Genomic DNA, 13,691 nt, shown 5'->3' with positions numbered 1-13,691 from the left:
GAAGAGATTTGGTGAAATTGCGTCTCTTTGTCGGACACTTCTGGTAGTGGGTCTTTTATAAGACAGTAAACTGTCTGATAAAACTAAAATAATGCTAAAACAAAGGAGGAAAATGAAACTAAGTAGCAACATACAGAGAATACCATACACAGAAATTTGTAAGACAATAAGGAAAAGTATTAAGGAAGACATAAGAAAATACAATGAGAGACTGGTAGAAAATGCAATTGAAAACAGGAAAAACTATAAGAAAACAAATCGAAGAAGCAAATCGTTGCTCTAACAAACGAGAACACCAGAATTACAGACAGAAATGAAATATTACAACTCGTGACTAAATTCTACAGCGAACTATACAAAGCCCCTGACACACATGAAGAAATAATCAGTAACCGATATCATGGTAAGTTCTAAGTTTCTGGACCTTTATATCTAATATTTTCGTGTGTTCTACTTGATCTTAAAATCTTGAAAGATCTTGAATCAACGTTATGTATCTCTATAGCGATAAAATGTATCAGATACGTTTATTAGAACTTTTTTATCTTAAAATTTAATGAGCAATTGCAAGCAACATTTCAAATTACTTAGGAAATACCATGTACACAGTGGCAAATGGGAGACTATACCAGAACGCAAAACTGAACTCCGAATGGATAGATTATAAACTATTATGTGGCTTATTCCCATTAAAATGATAATTAGATTATAAATTGTTTTAAAAAATATTTTTATCTGTTATCTATAGCAATAAGCACATGCAAATAAATTAATATATATTTTTTTAACTTAATATAGTTATAATATTGAGTAATAAGTAGTAATACTGTATTTTATTTAAAAAGAAAAATAAACACTTATTAAAAAACGCTTCTCTAAGTTTCGCGCCTAGATTCAGGCAACCACCTATTCATGTATAACTACTGTAAATGAAGTTTTTACTCTTGCAAACGAACGTATCCTAAGAAAATTAGAATATTTTATTATAATATATATTTAGTTTCATTTAATCGAGATTTGTTAAAGCAAAATCAAAGATTTCAATATATTGCTGTTAAATTTTATTATTATCTACTCCAACCTCTACCGCTATACAACAGCCCAACGAGTCAACGACGGTGAACGATGAACGGCGCGTGCTACACGCCTTCGTGAAGGGTGAGTGAACACGCATCGGTAGTCTCCGAGCGTGAGGCGGGGACAGGGGCAGTAAAACGTCGACAACCGAAGTCAACGTTTGCGTGTTCAACGCTTCACATCAGTACAAAAACGTTGGTGACGGTGACAATTTTTGACGTAAAATAGATCGCAAGCAAGCGTTTATAATATAGTAATAATCAAAAATTATTATGTTAAAGCGTGGACATATTTTGTAGTATGATGTTTGACACTGCTAAATTTATAAGAGAAGTAGAGAAGCGACCTGCCCTTTATAATCAGTTTAAAAAAGAGTACCTTAATAGAGAATTAAAGCTTCGACTATGGGAAGAAATATGTGCCGAAATGTACGACAAATGGGACTCTGCAAACGGCGAACAAAAGAACAGATTACGTATGTATGGTATACCTACTAAAATTTATTTTGTAGTCGTATTTCATAATATACCTACCTAATATTTATTTAACTTATTTTTATATACAGGGTGTTGCAATTTTTTTCAATATTCTCTTTCCATCCAGTATTGAACATAGCGTTAACAACAAGTGGTCATAAATATGTACTAAATTATTTTTTATTGCATCACCCTGGACAGTGTAGTAATTGTCGAGTTTGGTTATAATTTTGTTATTATTGTAGCCTAGTAAAGAACTGACAAAATAAACTTATGGAATGATCATTCTGAAAGTCTGTGTGTCTCGTTTATTGTCCTATCGGGTGAGCACCTCAGGTATTAATTTTATTTGTTACCATGTTTGTTTTGCCCTTATCCTGTTATTTTTACGTTAGAACGATCTTCAGGTAGGCTCTCTCCTTGAGGGAATGAGATATATTATATTCAATACCATCATCATTAGCGGTTTTAGCAGAGTCCACTGCGCAACATAGTCGTCCCGTAAACAATTCCATTGCATCCGATCTTGAGCACCTTGTGTTGGATGCACTTGATGTCGTCCGACTATCTTGTTGGAGGACGCCATCGATTACGATAAGCATCGTGTCTAGGTCCCCATTCTAAAATGTTTTTGGTCCATCTTGCATCTCTAACTGTGTCCGTAACGCCAGTTTTTTCCATGTTTGATTTGAAACTCTCTCTCTGGGGTATATATTGAACATTGCTCTCTGTGCCACTTCTATTTTATTGATTACTGATCAAAGACATTACTTTTCAAGCATATGGGAATATCTGATCTAAAGACTCCCCTCAGTTTACCGTAAGCTGCCCATGTAAATATTATTCTTCTGTTTAACTCTTTTTGTTGTTTTACTGCGTGCCATTAGTAGAAATGTTTTTGGCCAGTACAATATTGGTCATGTAGTGTATTTTTGGAAAAGTTCATTTTAAGACCAACTCGTGTACATCAGCTCTGAAGTTCTTTAAGAAGTTGGCTGGCATGATCTACCAGGTCTGGTAGGTGGGAAGGGTAAAGTCTATGATGAGTGCAAACCTTAAGTTGTTCCGAAACTCCCATTTATATTGACTCTAATATTTTCCCAATTGTTTTGTCTCATAGCACTTCTGTAATAAAGCGGTGAATACCTTAAGAGAGATGGTGTCTCCTTACCTAATAGCCTTCTCCAAGGAAGATATCATTATTGCATTTTGTAAGAACTCTTTAACAGGAAGCTATGCTGAACTGTCCAGTCTGTTAGTAATTATCCTCATAAAGATAAATGTGTAGTTTCCAATTTCTGTAACTTTTCTTTTTTTTTATGCAATATTATCATAACTATTCCATTTTTCTGCTGTAATTCGTTCAAAGAAGCAGGCGTTATAAAGAGGTTTAAGGCTTTTATAACGCATTCGCCTTCTAGTTTACAATGTCATCTTTTCCAGATGTTTTGTTGTTCTTCGGTTTTATCTGGAAGTTCCTTTGATCCTTGAATTTGTATTGCTGGGATTTCTACCTCTGGAATATTGAATTACCATCCTTTATCATTTCGGTCATGAAATTCTCATATTCTTTTTGTTACGGTATCATCTTCTATTGAAGGTTAGCAATAATCTCAGTGAAGTAATATCTATTTTGTACAGTTCAAACAGTATATGTGAGTCCAAACCAGTCCACTCTCTTATATTTCTCAAACGAATATTTGCGTCTTCTCAGTCTTCTCCTGTCTTCTATTTTTTCCTTTGATAATTACCATCAAAATCTTTGCTCTTTTGCATCTTATAACATGGCCAAGGTATGAGATTTTTCTCTTTTTTATGTTGGTACTCAACTGTTTCTTTATTGATTCTTTGCAGAACTTCCTCGTTGCCTACATGATCCGTCCAGGATTTTTTCAAGAGACTTCTATAAATCCATATTTCGAAGAGAGCTTTTAAGCGTCTTAAAGTGTTTAATCATACTCACTTCATAGTCATCAAGAGTAAAACCATACGTTTATATCTTGAACTTCTATGTATCTCGTTTTCTTGATTACTACCAGGTTGTATTACTTCAGGTTCAGTAATAGTTTGCTCATGCAGACCTCTATATCTCATCACATGAACTGGAGATTCACTTTCACAAATTTCATCAAATACTCGTTTTAGAGGGTCCCCGAGGCGGTATCCATTGTCACAATAGCCAATAAAAATATATTTTGTTGATCTCTCAGCAAACTTACCAGATCGATCTTCTTTAGGAATATGTGCATAAGCATTACATCCAAATAATTTAATTTTGCTCATATCAGATTTGTAACCACATCAAAATTCAGCTGGTGTACAGTGATTAGGCAGTGTACTTGTAGGAGTTCGATTGGTTAAGTACACAGCAGCCAATACAGCTTCTCCCCAAGATTACTTGTCAAGACCACTGTCCAAAATTAAACATCTAGATTTATCTAAAACAGTACAATTATATCTTTCTGCTAATCCGTTCTGCTCTTGATTCCTGGGTACAGAATATTGTATAGTTATTTCTTTACTAGTACAAAAATCTTTAAAGCCTTTAGGACTATTCTCCCCAGCATTATCGCATCTTAAATACTTAAATTTCCATGTTGAATTTTGATTCATTTAATGCTACAAAATTCCTAAAGTATGTTTCCACTTCTTTCTTTTCTTTAATATGGTATAATAATGCTCCAAAATGACTATAATGATCAATGAATGAAGCATAATAATTTTTACCATCGTGAGTAGGAGGTCTAATTTTTCCACATACATCTGTGGACACATAGTCGAGCTTTTCTATCACTTGTGATGCATTTTAAAAATGGAGAACATGTCTGTTTATCTTTCAAGCATATCTCGCCTACTGGACTCAGGAAATTTACAAGAGTGTCCCATCCGCTTGTGCCACAACTCAGGTGTATCACGAACAATGTTAACCACATCCTAATACAATTGCAATTGTATAAAATACAAATTACCAATCAATTTTCCAGTAATAATTGTAGTATCACCCTCATGATTTTTTACTTCCTTATTTTCAAAAAGAAAATTCTTTCTTCCGTCTTTCTGTATAAGAATATAATAAAAAAAATTGCAAATAAATTTGCTCCAGAACAGCCTGGGTTATCTACAAGCAGTAACCTTTACATTCTCTCTAATTTTGCTAGTGAGGCAATAAATAATAAACTCCAATTAGACTTAATAATGATTGACTGCTCAAAGGCATTTGATATGGTTGACCATGGCATTCTTTTATTGAGATTGAATGAGTTTGGCTTTTCACATCATGCTTGTACATTTATAAAATCGTATGCGGAATCAAGGTTTCAGCGAGTCAAAATTGGTGGGTGTTTTTCAGATCAATTTCAGGCTACATGTAGCGTCCCGCAAGGGAGCAACTTAGGGCCGTTATTTTTCTTAATTTTTGTCAACTCACTACCAAAATCTCTTGAATTTTTTTCTAGTTTGATCTATGCAGATCATTTTAAGCTTTTTAAGACTATACATACTCCAAATGATTGTCAGTTACTACTAGAGGACCTCACCTCAGTTGTAGAATGGTTCAGGTACAACAATATTGTCCTGAGTATTAAAAAGTGTGGAGTTATATCTCTTACCCGCAAAATTGACTGCATTAAAAATAATTATTATAGAATTAACAATTGTATAGTATTTAGGAAAACCAAATGTAAAGATCTGGAATATACCTACAGGCTAACATGTAATTTAATGAACACTATATAAATATTTGTAATAAGGCCTACAAAATACTAGGATATGCATTGTGTTGTGTTTACTTTAAAAACAAATTTTTATTTTGCGAGAAAAATTAAGAGATCAATACAAACAATATAAGCAAGAATATACATAACATTCATCAATAATAATGCAAGTAAAAAGTGTATTAAATATCACGAAATATTTCGTCGAAAACAATGTTTTTTGTTACAATATTATCATTTAGCAGTTAATTTTGCATGCTGATCACGAATCCGGTGTCAGATTTGCTCTATCTTGACGTTTTATGCGCGTTTCGGGTCACTTCCGGTGTCGGATTGCAACTGGAAGTACATATTTAGATTCGTCTCGACGAGACCTTTCGATCCATATATACATTGTGGGGTCTAAAACTTAAAGTAAATTTTAACTTCCGGTCATCTCAAAACCGGAAGTGAATTTTTGTACCAAAAGTATCTTGACAATCTCATACATAATACTAATAATATTCCGAAAAAATATTTTAATTATCTAATATGGTTTTTGAGTAAAGTGGTAGACAAGAAAAGGGCTTAGCGTTTTAGTATATAAAATGTGGTTTGATCAACTTTATTAGGTTTCATGTGCCAAAGGTTAATCTAAGACTGAACAGTAATGACCTGTTTTCTTGTAGTCCATATAATGCTTGTTCTACTAATTATATGCAATATAAGTGTAATGTGTTAATAAAGATATTTGTCATATAGACCTATTTAACTGCAGTGTAAGGGATATTAAGAAATGTTATGGATAGATAATAATAGCCAAACTGAAATAATTTTAAAATTTTATTAACCATGTTTTTAATGTGTTTACTGTTCTGTATATGTACATAGACAAAAGATGCGAAATTCTAAATGAGATAAAAACTAGAAAGATGGAATACTTGGGGCACATTGTGAGAGGTGAAAAGTACGAACTTTTAAGAAATATCATGCAGGGCAAAATTAAGGGCAAAAGAAGTGTGGGAAGAAGAAAAATATCGTGGTTTCGTAATCTACGTGAATGGTTCGGGTGTAGTTCGATTGAACTTTTTAGGCGCGCTGCTAACAAAGTCGCAGTGGCCATGATGATTTCCAATCTCCGCTAGGAGTGGCACGAGAAGAAGAAGATATGTACATATTAGTATTTTACTCTATTTTTACATTGCCTGTATCCATAGTTAGTGTCCATCTATTGTGGCTTCTTGTTCGTTTAATAGACGTTTTCAATTGTTTTTATAATACCCAGCGGGATCTCTTTATTATACAAGAGATGTATTACATCTTGAAGTCTTACTTTGTCAAATGCCTTAGGAATGTGGATCTATTGTATTATAACGCTTTCTCTGTAATCAATTTATGGGGAATATTGCATCTGTACACTAATTTCATGTACGGAAATCTTGTTGTTCATCTGCTAAGTTTATGAGATGATTTATTCGTTCTTGCAAAATTTTAGTTGTAAGTATCAGGGTAGTATTTGAAAAATTCATACCTCAATAATTTTTTATCTCGAGTACTAAGATGGCCAAATATTCACCCAGATCTAGATTTTTTTACACTGAAGGCCGAATTCATTTATTTATTCAATATAACCATTGTAAACATTGTTAATCTTATTGGGTAGCAGCCCGTTGGAAATAAATGGTACAGAATATACAAAAAAAAGGTTAATTTAGAAAAATTTAGAAAAAATGTAGGCAATGATAAATATTATTAAATATAACTACGTGGTAATGTTTAATGACACTTCTGTTTATTACGTAAAACTTCATTTTGTTTTTATGTGGAGCAGGGATTGACAAAAATCTAAATATTAGAAAATATACAATCCCATTGTTTGCACCGTGTTCTTATTCGATAGTATATGATTTTGAGCATCAGTGTAACAAGTCTTATTAGACTCCTTTAACTATGTTGTAGTTCAACTACCTGAAAACTATTTGTTATGTTTTCATCATCATCAGTTGGCGCTACAGCCCTTCGTGAGCCTTGGCCTGCTTCAAAACATTCTTCCATCCTTCCCTATCGAGTGTCTGTCTTCTCCAGCCCCTCACTCCAATCTCCCTCAGATCTTCCTGTACATCGTCCAGATATCTGAGTTTAGGTCGCCCCCTTCTTCTTCTTCCGACCGGCCTGTTTAGCATAGTTATTTTAGTGGGATCACTCTCATCCATCCGCATAACGTGGCCCACCCACCTTAGGCGGTTTATTTTGATGGTCTTCACAATATTTGCATCACCAAAAAGTCTATAGCGTTCAAAGTTATATCGCCTTCTCCACAGACCCTGTTCGTTTACTCCGCCATATATGGTCATCAATACTTTTCTTTCAAAGACTCGCGTAACTCTTCATCTCGGGTGGTCATTGCCCATGTTTCCGATCCGTATGTGAGCACTGGGCGTATTATTGTTTTATAAAGTTTGTACTTTGCTGCTATTGACATACTTCTCGCTCTTAGTTGAGGGCCCAGGCCAAAATAACAGCGGTTAGCCACGCATATTCTTTTTTTTTATCTCGTTGGATGTGATATTTTTGTAGTCTACCAGTGATCCTAAGTAGCAGAATTCTTCTACCATTTCTATCGTTTCGTGTTGCACCTCTAAGTTATTTTGTTGAATTCTTGATATGGCCGGCATATATTTAGTTTTCTGGATGTTAATCAGAAGTCCGATGTTTTCTGCGGCATTTTTGATACGTGTGAAAGCCTCCACTGGTTCATTTTGGGTTCTTCCAATTATGACGATATCATCAGCGTATGCCATTATTTGTATACTACGGGTATATATCGTACCTTTTAAGTTTATTCCCGAATCTCTCATAACTTTTTCTAACGCTAGGTTGAACAGCGTGCTGATAGCGCATCTCCCTGGCGCAGTCCTCTGTTGGTTTTAAATGGTTTTGAAACATCCCCTTGTACGCGCACTTTACATTCGACTTTCATCATTGTCATTTTAATTAATTCTACCAATCCTTTTGGTATTCCTAATTCGATCATCGCCAAATATAATTGGGACCTGTCAATAGTATCGTACGCTGCCTTAAAGTCTACGAAGATGTAATGGCAGTATATAATATCGTTGTTATGTTTTATATATTTCATTAATTACTGGCGTAAGTGTTAGCATGTTTTATTCGTTCAGTAGTTTTATCATTTCATTATAGATATTATCAGGACCAGACAGTAGGTATTCCAATGTGAACTATATATTATCTTGTCGGATGAGCCATAATAGACTTCTTAAATCTAGTTGAAGGGTGGTTAACTGATTACTCATATTGAACCTAACCTAACTTCTTGGACTTTCTTTTTATCTTAACTGTCTTTTTCCTTTTATTCCGATATACCTACTCTGTACGAGTACTAGAAACCAATTCGCTAAGGATTTTTGCTTAGTTGAGGAGATATGTTGTGGAATGCAATTTTTAGATTCCCCATGTCTCTAATAACATCTTTATCAACGTCTGTTTTGCCTTGCAGTTCTTAGAAGGCCCAGATTAAAGCAAAAATCTGAATTTGGTTTCGAAAATTAGTTTACGGATTTTACAATTTATGATTCACAAGTGTCATTGTAAGGGGTTGACCATTCGCACCTAATAATAAGAAGGTCCTAATAGACAAGATGTGGAAAGTGCTTTAAACGTTGTAAGAAAATTTATCCAAAGACAAAACGCAAATGAAGAAGCATACAACTGTTTCACATCTTTAGAAAATATGATAGATAGAATACTGGACAATTTAAAGCAGTCAAGACAGACTTCTTCCAATTGCAGAAGAAATAGTTTATGTTATCCTTGAAAATACGCTTTATAAAGATTTACAGAATACAGATTTTTTGTTTTAACGTATATCATTGACAATAAAAGTAAACAACTCTTTTTTTGTTTTAATGTATTTCATTGGCAATAAAAGTAAACAAGTTTTTTTCAAAAACGCCATTCAAACAATATTTAGCATCTTATATTGCTCCGAATGGCTTCACTATAGGAAGTTAATGTTTTAAAAAACTATATATTCATATGTATACACAGTATTATTGTTGTTTTATATAACGAGATCGGCGTATAACGAGGTAATTAGTCTGCCATTTCAGTTCTCGTTATAGAGGAAGTCTTCTGTATTAAAATATGTAGGTATGTACAAAAATATGTATAATAGTATTATTTTTTTTTTTTACTATTAACCAACACACGCGAAACAACACTTCTCAATACGTAAACAAACTTCAGTTTTTATAGGTTGACAGATAAACTATTGAGAACATGACGGATTCTCACAGAAATTTGGATTACGAATAAGCCCTTCGTTTCGCTTCTTGTTGGGTGGTGTATTCTATGGTCAAACTATCAAACTCATTTTAAAGTGTCAAATGAGAACCAAAGCTATCTCTTAAGATAGTTAATGAGAATGATCATATTAATATATTCTTTTGTTTTAGAACGGGAACTTCAGACGAAATGGAAGTCAATTCGGGATCACTTTAAGAGGCAGGTTGACATAGAAAATGGAATAGCAAAATGTGGCCAGGCTGCTAAGTTTAAAAGAAGATATTTATACTACGATCTCCTGCATTTCTTAAAACCACATATGAGATCTAGAGGTACACTTAGAAGTATTGAAACATCGGAACAACAGACTGAATATCCCGTTTCCGAAGCTGAAGATACAGAAAGTGTTGATTTTATGCCACAACTTATTAAGATAGAAGAAGAACCCTTTCCCTACGAGAAATCATCTAAACATAAATATTCCACCGATGACTATGAAATGAGCGAAGTAAAGGGTGATTCCTCACAGAGTATGATGTTCCAACACCACGAAGGAGATGAAGATTTCATGGGGAACAAAGCGTTCTTAATGTCCCTACTGCCGCTTCTGAATACTGTACCTGCAAATCAGTTAATTTCTTTTCGATGTAAAATAATGGAGGTTTTTCAGACAATTGACTTTTCATAATATCTTCGTGAAACTTAAAAAGTGCACCTATTCCTAGCCGTACTTGGAAATAGCATTCCGAATCGATTGTATTTTTATGTTCCATTTATCAATAATACCCTACAGTAGAACAAGCAGGTGAAAATGTACCAAGATATGATATAAAAGTAAAATAATAGATTAATATACCTACATGCTAGTTTTTATTTACAATTATCAGTCCAGGCGGTATCTGTTCTAAAGTAGCCTCATTTGGATAAATCAAATTCTAAATAGTTCAGTTTTTTTTTTATTTTTAGCCCTATTTTGATTTGGTATAGTCAGTTTATTAATTAAATTTTGTATTTGACTTATTATACGGGGTTAATCGAAAGGTGATTTTTTATCCTAACTTTGAAACATCCTGTGGAATAATTCGGTTTTTCGGTTACAACCATGTGTTCTAAGTATTATGTTTTTGTTTCATGTGAAAATATGAATTGGTTCAGTTTTAGGAGCAAAATGACTTTGCCACCCACAATTAACGAGTTTTCCTATTCGCTCCGTGCGTGACCATGGTAGGGGTACTTTGAAACGATGCCAGCGTGCGTAGCGGCGAAATATGACACAATTGGACCTACCTTTTTACGCATAAATTTTATCAAAAATGTGTGCAAATACATATTGCGTATTTAATTGTGCTAATAATAGCAAAAACAGTAAGTGTAGTTTTAATAGGTTCCCAAAGATTACATATAAATTAGAGAAAAGAAAAAGATGGATCCGTGTTATTAATATGAAAAAGTAAATATCACATAACTTCATTTTTATGCAATTGAAATAGGAAAAATTTAAATAATTTACCTTAAATGATATTTTATAAGGCTTCAAGGCTGCAGAGTGTCTGATGACTTTAGCTTTTATATCGTAACTTTTACTATTACTGTTTTTAAATATATGCTCCTTCACGAGAAAAACTTGATTTGCCAGTACTAGATTTTTCCCTTTCTTTTCCGTTTGTGGTTGAAAAGATATATTATGATGAATTTTGAGAAACCCAGTTTTTAATACTACATTTATTTTGTACATTAACTGAAAAAATATAATTAAAAAGTTAATTATTAATAATTGTCAATTTCGCATGAATTTAACAATGTCAAACATATGTCATATGTTTAACCTGAAAATTGGTAGGTCCAAAACTGTCAGATGAAGGCGGTAGGTGTCGCGTCATTCACGCACGGAGCGAATTATTACCATTATCTTTTAATTCTCTAATATCTCGTATTAATTTGTAATACGACCATGAGGGGTCTGGTGACTGTTATCGAAGGAATATCATATCGACATCCCAGAAGCACTATATTTAAAAAATGATTAAAAGGAAAGAAATGATCTTGGTTTTAATAAACAATGATAAAAATAACAAAACAAAAAAACAACTTAAATGTAACTTAACCTAAGTACGCCAATAACAAAGGAAAACTACTAAAAAATAACAATTATTTGTATTGCCTCCCCTAGCCTCTATAACTGATTGTACACGTCGGCTCATGCTGTCTATGAGGTTGCGACGATCATCTTGTTGGATGTTTTGCCATTCCTCTTCTAGAGCCAAGCGAAGTTTGTTAATTGAGGCTGGTGCAACTTCGCGACCTCTAATATTTCTGCCAAACGTCCCAAACGTGCTCTATTGGGTTCAGATTGGGCGAACACGCTGGCCAGTTCATTTTATTAATACCAACTTCCTCTAAATATTGCGTGACACACATTGCAGAGTGGAGTCGCTCATTATCTTGCATTAATAGAAAATCATCGCCGATATATTGAGAAAAGGGTACTACGTGATTCGCTAAAATTTCCTCAATATACCGGTATGCAGTCAACGAACTCTAAATAAATACCAATTCCTGCCCATACCATCACAGAACCCCCCCCCCTGCCCCCCCCCCCATGGCTAACGCGGGGACTGAAAGCGCACTCCGCAAATCTTTCTCCAGTTCTACGCCATAATCGTTCTCTCTCTCCCATCTGATGAGTATCTCGACTCATTCTTAAAAAGAACATTACTCCATTGTCCTAAATTCCAATGTAAAAATGTTCCCTGGAAAATTGTAATCTAGCCACTCTGTGCTGTGGAAGTAATTTATGCCCAGTTGCTGGTCTGCAACTTTGCAAAGAGAAGACACAGATAGTGAAAATAACAAGAAAATAGACACGGATGAACAAATCAAAGTGGTTTGACGTACGGACTACCTTTGACATTTTAACCAAAGTGTAGTGATGTAAAGGTTTTTATTTAAAAAATTGACCTTACAACCTTATACTTTTATTGTAAATTACAGTCAACTTTGACCGATCATAACTCGGAACTAATGAACCGATCTTTTTTTTTCTTTTGAAGAGTCTTTCTAATCCCTTTTAACATCTGTTTTGAAAGTTAATATCGATCAACAATTATGAAGTTATTCTAATTGTTTATAAGCCTAAAATTTAACCATTTTTTTTAATTCACGGGGCTCTCCTAATGGACGGATTTTAATTTTTCTTTTTTTTTTAATATTTTAGTTTAGTTTTAGTTTTTAATCTGCATAATTTTGAAAAAATATTTTATTAGAAAAAAAGTCGCATCCACCAAAAGGTTATTAGCAACGGAACAAAATATAAATAACAAAATTGATCATATTTATCACAATTTATTAAAAAGTGTTCAACTGTTAATCGAACATTACACTGATCTCATATGGGTGGATTAATTTTTGTGAAAAGGTAAGAGTGTGTTAACTTTGTACGTCATAGACATAAACGCGCAAGCACAATTTGTTGACGCCTGTTAAGCGACGATGGAATCCACTGGGAAACATTACTCTTGACCTTATTCAGCTTAAAATTAGTTTGGCACCACTCATTTCGCCACAAACACAACACTTTAGTTTTAAAATAAGCTTTTAAGTCACTGGAAACACACTTGTCTGTAGGCTCCGAATAATCGCTTAAAATTGCCTGTCGTGCAGTCCTATCAGCTTCTTCGTTTGCCGTTATTCCAACGTGTGAGGGTACCCACAAAAATTGAACTCTTTTTCAATGTTGATGAGCTTGGGACAGCTGGTATTTTAGTAACTTTTCAAAAGGGTGTTTCGGAAAAATATGTTTTAAATTTTTAAATGATACAAGCGACTGAGGCTGCATGTGATAGGCCGAGGAACATGCGGCGATGATGTAGCGGTGGTTTCCTAAAAGAGCATAAATGCTGGGTACCGGGGAAGTTGGAAAAGCCCCTGTAATTAATCTAAGACTTTTATTATGAATAACATCTAATATCTAATGGTTTAAGAAGAGATTGATCAGCAGTGAAATAGGCAATTGCTCCATAATCTAGCTTAGAACGTATTAAAGATTTATACAGAAGAAGTAGAGTGGATTGGTCTGAGCCCCATTTTTTGTTACAAAGAGATCTTAACACATTTAATCTTATATTGCAGGAAAGAATGCGTT

General features: G+C 33.9%; 1 protein-coding gene across 1 annotated transcript; it reads left to right on the top strand.

The window, feature by feature from the left end:
* Positions 1 to 1,132: 1,132 nt before the first annotated feature.
* Positions 1,133 to 10,590, top strand: LOC140444054 (uncharacterized). Its single transcript, XM_072535663.1, has 2 exons — positions 1,133 to 1,552; positions 9,721 to 10,590. The coding sequence occupies exons 1-2, from the start codon at positions 1,378 to 1,380 to the stop codon at positions 10,236 to 10,238; spliced, it is 693 nt and encodes a 230-aa protein (XP_072391764.1). The 5' UTR covers positions 1,133 to 1,377; the 3' UTR covers positions 10,239 to 10,590.
* The last annotated feature ends 3,101 nt before the right edge of the window (positions 10,591 to 13,691 follow it).

The sequence above is a fragment of the Diabrotica undecimpunctata genome, chromosome 6, assembly GCF_040954645.1.
Source record: "Diabrotica undecimpunctata isolate CICGRU chromosome 6, icDiaUnde3, whole genome shotgun sequence".
NCBI classification, from domain to species: Eukaryota; Metazoa; Arthropoda; class Insecta; order Coleoptera; family Chrysomelidae; genus Diabrotica; species Diabrotica undecimpunctata.
This window is presented reverse-complemented; position numbering and strand designations above follow the sequence as displayed.

Bases quoted from the DNA above. Each gene is read 5' to 3' on its own strand.
- LOC140444054 (XM_072535663.1), top strand. From the start codon at position 1,378: ATGATGTTTGACACTGCTAAATTTATAAGAGAAGTAGAGAAGCGACCT. The intron at 1,553-9,720 runs GTATGTATGGTA...CTTTTGTTTTAG, and splicing joins CGAACAAAAGAACAGATTAC to AACGGGAACTTCAGACGAAA.